Here is a 15615-nt window from a genome sequence, read left to right on the forward strand (position 1 = left end):
GCCCATTTTAAGTGTTTTTTATATGGAAAGGAATCCCACATCGAAAGTTTACAAGAAAATAATCTTGTATATATAGTGGGTTGTGTGAATAATATATAATTTAATAAGTTACCTATCACTTGATTAACTTTAGCTGGCCAAAGGCTAGTCGCCACTAGAGTGGTGCTTCGCACCACTCGCACGGCTCCCCGGACCCGGTCCCGGTCTCGGCACACGCACTTCGCACGTACGCATCGTCGCGAGGAGCTGGGGAGCGTTATAGTTTTTGGAAATGGACTCGTGGTTCGATGACGTGACAGCGCAAGGGTCGGTGAGTTGGCATTCTAGGTGGCGCAAGCGTGGTAGGTCACGTCCCTTCGTCCTGCGTGGCGGTTAGATGTATGCATGGCATCCGCATGGCTGTGACTGTTCAAAAATTGGTGAATGGATACTTCACTTCATGGTTCAATCCGAGCGGTCAGATCATGAAAATAGTGCGATCCAATGGTTAAGACGAATCGGACCAAGTGGTGCACCAGTTCCTGAAATGTCACACACCTGTTCCATGAGACACTTCAATCTCTATAAATAGAGACCCCTAGATTCGTTTTTGGACACTCCAAATCAATTACGAATTCAATTGATTTCTAAATTCTTCTCTCTCCATATTTTGCTCTAAAAATTCTCTTATATTTTCGTAGTTATTCCGTTCGAGTACAATCATTCATTGGTTCGACCGACAAGGTTGGTATTGTGCAGTATCGACTTTGGAAGGAGCATTGTATCTTGGAAGACAGACGTCCATAATCCCTTTGCACTTCATTGGGGGCGAAATCTATCTTAAGGAGATTTGCTTTGGCATAATCCTTCATCTACTGTTTTCTATTTTTCTGTTTATTTTATTTGTTCTTTCGATTGCGTTAGTCGAATTTCCGATAACAATATATATATACACAGCATTCGTTTGTACAAAGATGATTCAAATTCAGAAATAGAGCAGAACAATTCCTCCTTTTTTGGCTTGCAATTTCCTTTTTCTATTTCTTACAGCATCTGCAGCATTTTATGACGATCTTGGTAATTAATTAACTTGTATTTGACTTTTTATGCAGGGAGAGTAAAGGCCTTCTTTGCCATAGTTTGTCGATCCCATTGTTGTCATGCTGAAGAGTTCTTAATTGTTTTTGCCAAAGACTTGAAAATGAAATTAGATCATCGTTACTAATGGAACCCCCAAAACATACAATTGGGTAATAAACCCACAATACTACAGGGCAAAAGTTTGATTTGATTATCTGATATATAGGTGCGTGTTTAGCAACGTTTGATTCTATTTCTGTTTCTTGTCGGTTTTATTACATATATAATCTGGATTTTCAACTATAAACAGTTTGTCATTATCTCTTATCACTTCAATAGAGTCAATTTCTGCTCCTCCTCCATCAACCACCAAAGCGTCTGTAGCATCAAACCCAAACTTCTTACCTGCCACAAACAATCAAATATCAAAATCTGAAAAGCTCTACTCAATTGTAGGCAAAATAAGTTGTTACCTGCAATGTTCTTGAGCTCTACAAGGGAATTCGGCAACCTAATCAACCTCCCTGGCTGGGTGCAATGTGATTCTCTACGTGCCAAGGGGTGGCCTTTATATATACTAACTCTAGGAACACACAGTCCCTGAAAACTTTCTCCACCATGTTCCTGCTCATTTTCGTGCCTTCTAAGAACATCTTTATCCAGTGCATCAGGCATTGATATACGGTGTCCTACCTCTCGCTTTTGCAGTATATCATTCAAATTCACTGAAGGAATCTTGTTTTTGACTGTATCATTGGCCTCAGCCCCATTCATCAGAAGTAGTCTCACCATGTCAATGTGATTTTCTGCAATCGCAACTTGGATAGCAGTCAATCCATGGCGATCCTTTGAGTCAACATGTAATCCGCGTTTTAGGAGTTCTTTCGCCACTGTCAAATCGTTTCTTCTTACAGCCATGCATAAAAGGTCACCAGCAATGTAGGAATCAGAAATGGAAGCCCAGTGATACAAAATAGTGAATATCGAATGGTGCTTTGCTGCAATGGCTTCCCATAGCGCCGTGTTACCATTCATATCTGCCATCAATTATGTTATTCATTATATCATTTCAATGCGAAAAACCCCTTCAAGAAAATGTTAAATAATTTTACATTATATACATATGCGCAGAGATGAGGATGACATTTTACCTTTCAAGTGTATGTTACATGCATGCTTGAGGAGCACCACTACACACTCTTCATGCCCTCTAGACGCTGCTATGTGCTGAGGTGTTGAACCAGACACGTTAGGATGACAATGGTGTCAAGTTGAAAGAGAGCAGGTATGTTTGGCTAAGCTAAGTTAATTATAAAGAAACTTTTGTTCCCAAACATGTTTGAAAAATTTACCTTTCTGAAGATTTACTATTTCTTTGTTTCTCTTTCCTATTGTACTAAGTATGTTTATTTTGTTCAATAAAGATCTTCACCGTGCATTTCTTGATTTAATGAGTTGACATTGGTCTGGCCATTCTATCACAATACTTCAGGAAACAAAACCCAAAGATAAATCATAGTTCAGTTTACTAGCGGAAATTGACTTACCAATGGGGTCCTTCCTTTAGAGTCTCCGATATCAGGATCCAGCCCGGCCTTTAAAAGCTCATTAAGAAAAGCAGCATTGCCTGTACTGGCAACTGTGAGCAAGTTTATTGACATGTTCAGGTCACCATCTTCTTCCCCACCTTCAAGAAATAAATCCCCTAGGCATAAATCCTTTAGCTTATTGTGATGCTGCAACATTCGACCATTAGTTAGATTCATCATAAGAAACTAGGCCGATACCCAATCGAGTGGATAAGTGAACTAAATAATTAGTCTTTACACAGTTCAGCGCGACACAAAACCGAACAGACTGTTTGAAGATTTTTATTGTCCTAGCACCATCACACTTGACAGAACAAAACCTTTGATAGTAAAGCTAAGTACCAAATGACCAACCTGAAGGAAATTTTTAATCATGATAACATTATCTTCCTGTCTCATCTTCATAGCTTCTATCAGACTGCTTGTTTTCAGCCTCAGCAATTGTGAAAGTGTCTTCGTACGATATGTAGAGATTTGAGGTCTAGAACAAAATGCTCCAACTTCTCCAAGCATGTCCTCTGATTTGAATGTCCAAACGACTCTTTCTTTGCCCTTGTCACAGTCGATCTTTTCAACTTCTCCGGATACAATTATGTATACATCATCTGGTGCTTCATTGTGCATTATAACATCCTCTCTTGGAGGGATATATTCAGCTTTCATATCTGCAACCTGATCATTTTAGACCGATATTACGAGCAATCAAAATCTTGCATGCTAATTTAGGCATGAGTTTTTTCTTTCTACTAAATATGTATTGCTTACCAGGAGCAATAGAATTTCCCTAGAGACACCCTTGAATAGATAAACTTTCTCGACCGTAGGCATAAACAAATGCTGCCGGATACTTTTACATAGTGTTTTGGGTAGCTGTTCAATGAGTTGCTGCTGGTTCAAGCTCTCAGCCTTAAATCTTAGACACATATAAGCCAATATCTGATCTTTCAGCCTAGGAGGCAACTGGTTACGGGACACAAAACTCGATGCAACTTCAATGCTACTTCTCTACAAGAAAATAAAACAATAAACTCACTTTCTTTCCATGTATTTATCACCTACTTTCTATCAGATAGAAAAAAAGACTTACAAATTCCATTGTACGGCGAGTGGCCTCAACAACCAAGTTTGTCATGTTACCAATAATATAAGCAGTTAGGCCTAGATTGAAAAGCATGTAGAAAATTATGAACACCATTTCTAAGGTATTCACTGCATGTAGATCACCATATCCAACTGTAGTCATGGTAGTGATGGACCAATATAGGGCTGAAATGTATCTTATCCAAAGGCTCGTCTCTTTGAAATTTGGAATAGCAGATCCAATCCATGTCTTTCCTCCATGTGGATATTTGACGGCTAGAAAGTAGTATAGGCATCCAGCACAATGCGCTAGGATCAATGTTACCTGGAAACATAGGTACAAAATGGTGGTCTATTCATACTATATACATATCCTCTCGATTGCATTTTTAAGGGCTTGTTGCCAGTAAGACTCATAATGGGAACCTGATAAATTCCCAATCGTCCCCCGGCATCCAATAAACAACTTTGATGGTCTTATGCTGAAATTGAGATTGTTTTGATAGCAAGTACTTACAAATAAAAGCCTGGCACATCTGACCCAAAAATAGCTGAATCTGATATCTTTTTCAATCCTGCAATGCCATTTGAATCTCAGAATCTTAATATGTCATTCCAACTTCTTTACCAATTCACTAAGGCCTTAGCCATGGATACATAACTTGATGACATGTTTTTGGATAAAAACTGCACCAGCTCGTCTAAGAATTTTGTAGTCTACTAGAAGAATTGTGATATTATTTAGTACGGGTGAAATGTTAACCTTGTAAAGAAGCTCTTGACGCGGCGAAGACGCCAAAATCTGAGCATTCCTAGAACTGAGTAAGAGACACCAGCTTGATGTCTCCCAGTAATCAAGAAAGCTACTGTCTCGAATGGGATTGTTGAAGCCACATCCATTAGAAACCAGGTTGAGAGGTACCTATTTTCCCAAAAATTTACAAACGAAATTTATCCAAAGTCTAAATTCTATATGCATGTAATGTACAGTGAATTGATACATTTCAGATGACTAGGAATTCCATTAACGGGCAGTTTTGATCCTTTAGAACAACTTGATGAGTTAATTAGATTGCTTTAGGAGGCCCTAATTCAAAGAACGTTGATTGAATCAGGTAAAGAGAGCTGAAAATTTTAAAAATCAATGTAATAAAATTTAGGGAAAATTGCACTAACGGTCCCTAACCTTTCATTTTTTAAGACTTTATCCTAATATTCAATTTGTAGTCTTTCAAAAATATGCAACAAAGGTCCAAATGAACAATTCCCATCCATTTGAGCGTTAGCTGACCAAGAAAAGTGAATTTGGATTAATTTTGACTAAATTAAAATGGGTAAAATGATATCATGATAGTTATCTTATTAAATGGGTGTTTGAGCCCCATTTTTATTTAAATATGCATTTTAAAATAGTAAATTAATGAAAAATGTGTTGTTAAAAAATAAAGAAATTTTTTTTATTTATGTGTAATCTTATTTTAATAAAGGATGTAAGGTTGAAAAGAAGAGAAAGAAAAAATATATTTTGAAAAAAATGGGTACCAAGCGAGCCTAAATAAATAATCAAAAATTAAAAAATAGGGAAAAAAATAAAAAGAAAATTAAGAAAAGAAATAAAAAGGGTTGTCTCCTTCAGCCACCCCTTGCTCTCTCTATGTCTCTCTCTCTCCTTGAAATTAGCCACCAGTACTACTGTCGTCAGTACCACCTCTAGGAAACCAATCACACTACTGTCGGTAACATTTCCTTTGCACACCCACCGCCAAAAATCCAATCATACACCCATCGTCCTTATACTGAATCAGTTTTTACTGGCTGTTGACAAAATTGAACAAATTTCTCCAAAACCTCGGGATCTTTCACCAATTGTTTATTGCCCAAAGCTACAATAAGCTAAGGTAAAAGCCTAGCATCAGTTGAAGCTAAGAACTTGCCATTTTATTCCATTTCCTTCCCGAATAAAATCAACCTCAAAACTAGAACGGTATTTTCTATGATTTCTAGCCTCAAAATTTTATCAATCAACAAATGAATTTATAGAAATGTTGAGGTAGGGTTTTTGGTTTTGGGTGTTGGTTTGATGTTATGGAGGATTTTACTGTGCAGCTCTTGCTCAATGGTGGGGTGGGGTTTTTGGTGTAGGTTTGATGGTTGTGGTGGCGGTTGGTTTTGGGTGGCTTTGACCGATCGGGAGGATGTGGTGTCGACTTTGTTGGTTGTTGTGGAAAAGGGGATAGGGATGGGAATGGGGTGTTTGGAGGAGACCATTTTTTTCTTTCCATTTTTTGGTTTTTTTATTTTTTCCTTATTTTTTGGTTCATTTATTTAGCCTCGTTTGAGCCACATTATTGTAAAAATGAGAATGAAAAATATAACTGTTATTGGCCCCACACAAGAGATAAAAAGCCAAATATAATGACTTGATGTGATGGATAATGATCATATTTTTCATTCTAATGAAGAAATAATAAAACTCAAACAGGGCCTAAATATGATAATTATTAAGTTACTATTCTAGCATGTTTAATTTGGTTAAGATTAATCAAAATTCACTTTTGTTGGTCAACTAACGATCAAATGGATGAAAATCGCCCATTTAGACCTTTGCTACATATTTTTGAAAGATGTCACTTTGCTAACACAAATTGAATGTTAAAATAAAATCTACAAAAAGTGAAAAATTCGGGATCACTGTTACAATTTTCCCTGAAATTTATTTAAAAGTGATCTGACAAGACAATTACAATTCAATAATTATATTTAAAGATAAACTATTACTAGTATTAATTAGTAGATAAATAAAAAAAAATGTGATGTAGTGACAAATAAAGTACTTACTAAATGTGTAAAAGAGAAAAAAAAAAAAAAAAATTAAGGAGCATAGGTTTATGTATTAGCGCAAAGGGGGGAAAATGAAGGTTTTAAAATGTAGTGTGGAATAAATGCAATTGATTAAACAAATAATAACATTATTAACATAAAATCAACCCATAAATAATATCATAAGATTTAATTTAAAAGGGTTAAAATATTACAAATTCTCGATTTTTCATTTCATTATTATTATGTGAAATTACATTAAATATATTCAAAAAATAAATAAATTAGAAACACAATAATTGTTTAAATAAATCACACCATTCAAAGAAAAACAGGAATTCTACATTTTTATTTATAGCAATACGATCAATGTTTAAATAATATCATTGTATATGTTCGTGTGTATGTCAATATCACTCACCCTTGATAAATATGTAATGGTTTTCAAAATATTATTCACGATGCTTTATCACTTTTTTTGGTATTATATTTTTATTAATCTATTTTAAAATCATACAAATACAATGATTTTATTTTAATTTTTCAAGCCAACCGTTTATAATTTAAACACAATAATTAATCATTCACCACTCTACAATCAAATATTTGAAAAAGACAAAAACCAGTAACAAAAAAGATCGCCTCTGGATTGAATCTACCAATTTTTATTAACTTGTTCATGGCCTCATGTAACAACCGTCATTTTTTTGACGAGGTTTGTACCTATTATGGGGGTGTTTGAGAGTCATTTTTATGTAAAAATACATTTTAAAATAGTAAATTGACGGAAAGTGTGTAGTTGAAAAATAAGAAAAAATTTTGATCTACGTATAATATTATTTTAATAAAGAATGTGTGGTTGAAAAGAATAGAGAGAAAAATGCATTTTAAAAAAAATGGATACTATACGAGAACTATATGAGCATTGCACATTCAAGTTTATGAAGTTATATTTATTTTGTAACAAAGGCCAATACTCGAAAATTTGAAGTAAGGAATGTTTCTACGAGGACCACATGACTATTTGGATGATTTTGTCGTTATGGACGTTATACAACTAAAATACATGGTGGAGGACCAACTCTGTACTCAAATGATAGGTTGACAAATCTTTTGAGATTATAAGCTAATATGAACTGCAAGGAAATGTGTGGTCAGAAATAAATTTTCATTAAATCTGAAAAAAAAAATAAAAAAATACCAAACTTAGTCAATTCACTACGTCACGTCTTTGAGCTCCTGTTTGGTTTTGTTAAAAAATAGGATATATTCAGCTTTCATATCTGCAACCTGATCATTTTAGACCGATATTACGAGCAATCAAAATCTTGCATGCTAATTTAGGCATGAGTTTTTTCTTTCTACTAAATATGTATTGCTTACCAGGAGCAATAGAATTTCCCTAGAGACACCCTTGAATAGATAAACTTTCTCGACCGTAGGCATAAACAAATGCTGCCGGATACTTTTACATAGTGTTTTGGGTAGCTGTTCAATGAGTTGCTGCTGGTTCAAGCTCTCAGCCTTAAATCTTAGACACATATAAGCCAATATCTGATCTTTCAGCCTAGGAGGCAACTGGTTACGGGACACAAAACTCGATGCAACTTCAATGCTACTTCTCTACAAGAAAATAAAACAATAAACTCACTTTCTTTCCATGTATTTATCACCTACTTTCTATCAGATAGAAAAAAAGACTTACAAATTCCATTGTACGGCGAGTGGCCTCAACAACCAAGTTTGTCATGTTACCAATAATATAAGCAGTTAGGCCTAGATTGAAAAGCATGTAGAAAATTATGAACACCATTTCTAAGGTATTCACTGCATGTAGATCACCATATCCAACTGTAGTCATGGTAGTGATGGACCAATATAGGGCTGAAATGTATCTTATCCAAAGGCTCGTCTCTTTGAAATTTGGAATAGCAGATCCAATCCATGTCTTTCCTCCATGTGGATATTTGACGGCTAGAAAGTAGTATAGGCATCCAGCACAATGCGCTAGGATCAATGTTACCTGGAAACATAGGTACAAAATGGTGGTCTATTCATACTATATACATATCCTCTCGATTGCATTTTTAAGGGCTTGTTGCCAGTAAGACTCATAATGGGAACCTGATAAATTCCCAATCGTCCCCCGGCATCCAATAAACAACTTTGATGGTCTTATGCTGAAATTGAGATTGTTTTGATAGCAAGTACTTACAAATAAAAGCCTGGCACATCTGACCCAAAAATAGCTGAATCTGATATCTTTTTCAATCCTGCAATGCCATTTGAATCTCAGAATCTTAATATGTCATTCCAACTTCTTTACCAATTCACTAAGGCCTTAGCCATGGATACATAACTTGATGACATGTTTTTGGATAAAAACTGCACCAGCTCGTCTAAGAATTTTGTAGTCTACTAGAAGAATTGTGATATTATTTAGTACGGGTGAAATGTTAACCTTGTAAAGAAGCTCTTGACGCGGCGAAGACGCCAAAATCTGAGCATTCCTAGAACTGAGTAAGAGACACCAGCTTGATGTCTCCCAGTAATCAAGAAAGCTACTGTCTCGAATGGGATTGTTGAAGCCACATCCATTAGAAACCAGGTTGAGAGGTACCTATTTTCCCAAAAATTTACAAACGAAATTTATCCAAAGTCTAAATTCTATATGCATGTAATGTACAGTGAATTGATACATTTCAGATGACTAGGAATTCCATTAACGGGCAGTTTTGATCCTTTAGAACAACTTGATGAGTTAATTAGATTGCTTTAGGAGGCCCTAATTCAAAGAACGTTGATTGAATCAGGTAAAGAGAGCTGAAAATTTTAAAAATCAATGTAATAAAATTTAGGGAAAATTGCACTAACGGTCCCTAACCTTTCATTTTTTAAGACTTTATCCTAATATTCAATTTGTAGTCTTTCAAAAATATGCAACAAAGGTCCAAATGAACAATTCCCATCCATTTGAGCGTTAGCTGACCAAGAAAAGTGAATTTGGATTAATTTTGACTAAATTAAAATGGGTAAAATGATATCATGATAGTTATCTTATTAAATGGGTGTTTGAGCCCCATTTTTATTTAAATATGCATTTTAAAATAGTAAATTAATGAAAAATGTGTTGTTAAAAAATAAAGAAATTTTTTTTATTTATGTGTAATCTTATTTTAATAAAGGATGTAAGGTTGAAAAGAAGAGAAAGAAAAAATATATTTTGAAAAAAATGGGTACCAAACGGAGCCTAAATAAATAATCAAAAATTAAAAAATAGGGAAAAAAATAAAAAGAAAATTAAGAAAAGAAATAAAAAGGGTTGTCTCCTTCAGCCACCCCTTGCTCTCTCTATGTCTCTCTCTCTCCTTGAAATTAGCCACCAGTACTACTGTCGTCAGTACCACCTCTAGGAAACCAATCACACTACTGTCGGTAACATTTCCTTTGCACACCCACCGCCAAAAATCCAATCATACACCCATCGTCCTTATACTGAATCAGTTTTTACTGGCTGTTGACAAAATTGAACAAATTTCTCCAAAACCTCGGGATCTTTCACCAATTGTTTATTGCCCAAAGCTACAATAAGCTAAGGTAAAAGCCTAGCATCAGTTGAAGCTAAGAACTTGCCATTTTATTCCATTTCCTTCCCGAATAAAATCAACCTCAAAACTAGAACGGTATTTTCTATGATTTCTAGCCTCAAAATTTTATCAATCAACAAATGAATTTATAGAAATGTTGAGGTGGGGTTTTTGGTTTTGGGTGTTGGTTTGATGCTATGGAGGATTTTACTGTGCAGCTCTTGCTCAATGGTGGGGTGGGGTTTTTGGTGTAGGTTTGATGGTTGTGGTGGCGGTTGGTTTTGGGTGGCCTTGACCGATCTGGAGGATGTGGGGTCGACTTTGTTGGTTGTTGTGGAAAGGTGCATAGGGATGGGAATGGGGTGTTTGGAGGAGACCATTTTTTTTCTTTCCATTTTTTGGTTCATTTATTTAGCCATGTTTGAACCACATTATTGTAAAAATGAAAATGAAAAATATAATCATTATTGGTCTCACACAAAAGATAAAAAGTCAAATATGATAATTTAATATGATGGATAATGATCATATTTTTCATTTTAATGAGAAAATAATAAGACTCAAACAGGGTCTTAATATGATAATTATTAAGTTACCATTCTAGCATTTTTAATTTGGTTAAGATTAATCAAAACTCACTTTTGTTGGTCAACTAACGACCAAATGGATGAAAATCGTCCATTTGGACCTTTGCTACATATTTTTGAAAGATGTCACTTCGCTAACACAAATTGAATGTTAAGATAAAATCTACAAAAAATGAAAAATTCGGGATCACTGTTACAATTTTCCCTGAAATTTATTTAAAAATGATCTTACAAGACAATTACAATTCAATAATTATATTTAAAGATAAACTATTACTAGTATTAATTAGTAGATAAATAAAAAAATTGTAATGTAGTGACCAATAAAGTACTTACTAAATGTGTAAAAGAGAAAAAAAAAATAAAAAAATTAAGGAGCATAGGTTTAAGTATTAGCGCAAAGGGGGGAAAATGAAGGTTTTAAAATGTAGTGTGGAATAAAATGCAATTGATTAAACAAATAATAACATTATTAACATAAAATCAACCCATAAATAATATCATAAGATTTAATTTAAAAGGGTTAAAATATTACAAATTCTCGATTTTTCATTTCATTATTATTATGTGAAATTACATTAAATATATTCAAAAAATAAATAAATTAGAAACACAATAATTGTTTAAATAAATCACACCATTCAAAGAAAAACAGGAATTCTACATTTTTATTTATAGCAATACGATCAATGTTTAAATAATATCATTGTATATGTTCGTGTGTATGTCAATATCACTCACCCTTGATAAATATGTAATGGTTTTCAAAATATTATTCACGATGCTTTATCACTTTTTTTGGTATTATATTTTTATTAATCTATTTTAAAATCATACAAATACAATGATTTTATTTTAATTTTTCAAGCCAACCGTTTATAATTTAAACACAATAATTAATCATTCACCACTCTACAATCAAATATTTGAAAAAGACAAAAACCAGTAACAAAAAAGATCGCCTCTGGATTGAATCTACCAATTTTTATTAACTTGTTCATGGCCTCATGTAACAACCGTCATTTTTTTGACGAGGTTTGTACCTATTATGGGGGTGTTTGAGAGTCATTTTTATGTAAAAATACATTTTAAAATAGTAAATTGACGGAAAGTGTGTAGTTGAAAAATAAGAAAAAATTTTGATCTACGTATAATATTATTTTAATAAAGAATGTGTGGTTGAAAAGAATAGAGAGAAAAATGCATTTTAAAAAAAATGGATACTATACGAGAACTATATGAGCATTGCACATTCAAGTTTATGAAGTTATATTTATTTTGTAACAAAGGCCAATACTCGAAAATTTGAAGTAAGGAATGTTTCTACGAGGACCACATGACTATTTGGATGATTTTGTCGTTATGGACGTTATACAACTAAAATACATGGTGGAGGACCAACTCTGTACTCAAATGATAGGTTGACAAATCTTTTGAGATTATAAGCTAATATGAACTGCAAGGAAATGTGTGGTCAGAAATAAATTTTCATTAAATCTGAAAAAAAAATTAAAAAAAATACCAAACTTAGTCAATTCACTACGTCACGTCTTTGAGCTCCTGTTTGGTTTTGTTAAAAAATAAATTTTTAGTATATTTTAATAAAAATCGATTAAATGTGTAGTTGAAAAATTGATGAAAATTAGAAATCTTATAAAATTTGTAGTTGAAAATAAATTAAAAAAAAAAAGTTTGAAAAGATGCGACCAAACTAGGCACCTAGTCATATTCAAATATTAAATAGAGCTAGACGACCCTGTTAGGTCCTTACTCTTTTTAAGTTTTAATAGTTGGAATAGTATTTTTTGAAAAATGTGCGGCTGAAAAAGAATAAAAGATTTTTGAATTGCATGTGATATTATTTTATAGAAAATTGTGTGGATGGAAATAAGAGAAAAAAAAATGAGAATAAGATGACGGCCAAACGGGGGAAATATATTCCCTATACAATATGCCACTATTTGTCTTATAGGTCTGGGAGATATCGAATTCAAGAAAGTGAAATAAAATAATAAAGGAACCATCAAACAACCCCACAACACTTTATGTACCATATGGGAGTAGTGGGCATGGGGTCCCTGCAATTAATATTCTTTAACAAATATGGTCCATATGTTGTCGACTTTTAAATTCTAGGATCATCTCGAACTTAATTTAATTAATTATTTAATTTCCAATTCTGAAAAAAGCAGGGAAAAATGGTGGAGTTTTTCCTCTTTAATTTTTAATTATTCTTTTTCCAATTGGTCAAAAAAATTTGACTATATAAGAATCGAATAATAAATTCTTTATATATTTATTAAATAAAATGAGAAAATCATTAGCTTTGATGATAAATTCTCTGTTTGACCTAATCATAAGCATAAAAGGTTGCTGTAATTAAATATTTGTTTAATGAACTTTCGACTGTCATGTGACGAAAAAATATTCATAATTTGCTGAAAAAAGAAAAGTAATTATGACGAAATATTCTGACCTCGTAGCAATTTTTCTTGAATCAGTGACAAGAAGCTGAGTTCTTGAATCAATGTAGGCAACAAAAAATGTCAAGACAATATCAACTGCAAAGAATATGTCCACAATAATGTCTGCAATGTATAGCTCTTTATTTGGACTTGAATCAAGAAATGAAATTTCAAAAGGGCAAACCCATACTGAGTAAGCTACCAAAATCACCATTAGGGTTTCCCAACACCTGCTACAAAATTCATTCAATTAATATTCTTTCAAAATTAATAAAATTTTGCATGCATGGATACTGTACAGACCTGTATCTTGAATCCATGGAGGAGATGATTCTTCCTTTTGAGTCATTTTGGGTTTGATTAGAACCTGAAGAACCCAATGGTGGGATTATAAGTTTCGACAGATTTCGAAGATCCGTCCCTGAACCACTGTTAATAAATACTTGTTCTTCATCAGTAATCTCAGCTTTCTTGAGTTGGGCACTTGAAGAATGAGTACTACTATTGCCATCATATGGAAATTTCATTTCCACTTCTAGTATGATCACCAAAAGAAAAAGAAAAAAAAGGGCCCAGAAATTAATTAAATTTGCTTTTCCTTAGGGTTCTAGGAAATGAAATATTGTACTGAAATTACAAGAAAGTAGAGAAAGAAGATGATGGAGATAACTCACAAGTGATTTTGATATTTTTGTGGTGCTCAATTAGGTAGCTAGATAGCTGAAGGGTCATTGTTAAATAATTGTGGTGTGAAAAGAATGGTGAGGTGAGGTGAGGTGAGGTGGGGTGGGGTGAATGGGAATGAGGCTAGTGGGAGCATCTGGGATTGATGGATTGATGGAATTATGTTTTTTTCCAATTATGTTCAAATTTTTGGCTATTTGTAACTGCATAGGGTTGAATAGTACTAACTAGCTGCTAATATTATTGTGATGGTTGCTTGTGCTATTTTTTGTCCCTAAAAATGAATATTTAAAATAATTAAAGATGTAACTCTTTAGTGGCACGAGATAATTTAATATAATAAGTATGTTGTCACGTTATCACTGTCTATTTATGAAAAATGAATACAGACTACATGTAAATCAAGAAGAGAAATTTAAATAAATAGATGTGTGAGAGCTCTTTAATAACTCAAGGTCAATGATACGAATAAAAACAGTAATGAACATGCCTTTTAATGAGGAAAATAGAGTGGAATATTAAGAATACCTAGATTTTATTCTTGAGTATTTGTCCACATTCTTAAAGAATTATAGAAAGATTGTAATTTTTTAAAGTTATTCATAAGTGGCTTGATATTTAGCCCTATTCGATTTCGTTAAAAATGAGATTTTTAGTAGATTTTGATAAAAATTGATGAAATGTGTGATTATAATTTCTTTCATCCCTAGGAATCGAGCTTAATGCTGAAGTGCCTACATTATAAAAGTTGCAACTTATGTAAAATGTGTGGTTACAATTAATTTTTGACTTAGATTTTTACCAATTTTTTTAATTAAACCAAACATGAACTTAATATTATAACTAGCTATTTCAAAATTTTTTTTGTCTAAAATATATTCCTGAATTCATCCGGAAATTTAATGAAACTCAAACAAACATTTTAATCTCACTTGAGTGATAATTACACATAACAACTTTATTAACAATATTTCCTTTTTAAATTTTAAATTACTTTAAAAAGTAAGTACAATATTTCTATCAACGGGTGGAGAGTATGGATTAAACTATTTTGCCCGAATTTTTTTGATATAATGGTTGACATCCTCTCACATGCAGATGGGTCTCGCATAAATAAAAAAGTCCCAAAAAAAAAAAAGTGAACCTCTTCTCCATTGTGAGTATCGATCAGTCATTATGTCAACAAAATTCGATCACCATAACATTGTTCAGAGAATATAGTATAGCAAATGGCAGAGTCATATAGCATCATGATTGCCACTCATCTAATGTTATCATAACCTCGATCGTGCTTAAATGTGGATTATTATATACAAATATATACGTTCTTTCTTCGAGATCCTCCAAATTCAAATATATTTTATTTTGGTCATTCAATTTCAATTTTTTTTTTTCAAGTTGGTCAGTCAACTTACATGTTTATTTCATTTGACTATTCCGATCAGATATGGGATTTGATACTTGACATTAGCATTTTTGTACGTGGATCATTAGTTGGATCTCAATATCCAGCATTGTAGACCCACACACTTAATTATACCTTAGCCATTAGACTGTGTACTTGGTCCACTGGAAGGCAGCATGAAGTGAAGTTGATATTATAGAAAAATCATATCAAAATCTTGGAAAATAACTTCATGTTTTTCAGAAAAAAAATAATTAAAAATTGTTTTTAAATGTGAGAAAACGATGAATTTGTAATTATTCGATTCAAAAACACGTTTAATGTACCAAAATACTCGCG

The 15615-nt window shown here is 33.1% G+C and overlaps 1 protein-coding gene across 2 annotated transcripts; it reads right to left on the bottom strand.

Annotated features, from left to right (window-relative positions):
- Window positions 1-1174: 1174 nt before the first annotated feature.
- On the bottom strand, window positions 1175-13908 carry LOC111387727 (potassium channel AKT2/3). 2 transcript variants are annotated; one of them, XM_023012312.1, is made up of 11 exons: window positions 13491-13908; window positions 13199-13417; window positions 9010-9168; window positions 8764-8821; window positions 8254-8571; window positions 7932-8171; window positions 3003-3320; window positions 2607-2795; window positions 2211-2286; window positions 1533-2096; window positions 1175-1464 (listed from the first exon to the last, which is right to left on the bottom strand). In XM_023012312.1, the coding sequence occupies exons 1-11, from the start codon at window positions 13712-13714 to the stop codon at window positions 1310-1312; spliced, it is 2520 nt and encodes an 839-aa protein (XP_022868080.1). In that variant the 5' UTR covers window positions 13715-13908; the 3' UTR covers window positions 1175-1309. The 2 variants fall into 2 exon arrangements, with proteins under 2 accessions (XP_022868080.1, XP_022868079.1); XM_023012311.1 differs by lacking the exons at window positions 7932-8171; window positions 8254-8571; window positions 8764-8821; ... (1 more) ...; window positions 13199-13417; window positions 13491-13908 and adding exons at window positions 3414-3653; window positions 3736-4053; window positions 4246-4303; window positions 4492-5105.
- Window positions 13909-15615: the final 1707 nt, after the last annotated feature.

The sequence above is a fragment of the Olea europaea genome, unplaced genomic scaffold (assembly GCF_002742605.1).
Source record: "Olea europaea var. sylvestris unplaced genomic scaffold, O_europaea_v1 scaffold4204, whole genome shotgun sequence".
In the NCBI taxonomy this organism is placed as follows: domain Eukaryota; kingdom Viridiplantae; phylum Streptophyta; class Magnoliopsida; order Lamiales; family Oleaceae; genus Olea; species Olea europaea.

Bases quoted from the DNA above. Each gene is read 5' to 3' on its own strand.
- LOC111387727 (XM_023012312.1), bottom strand. From the start codon at position 13,714: ATGAAATTTCCATATGATGGCAATAGTAGTACTCATTCTTCAAGTGCC. The intron at 9,169-13,198 runs GTCAGAATATTT...TTGGGAAAATAG, and splicing joins TCAAGAAAAATTGCTACGAG to GTACCTCTCAACCTGGTTTC. The intron at 2,097-2,210 runs GTAAAATGTCAT...AATTGATGGCAG, and splicing joins ATGTAACATACACTTGAAAG to ATATGAATGGTAACACGGCG.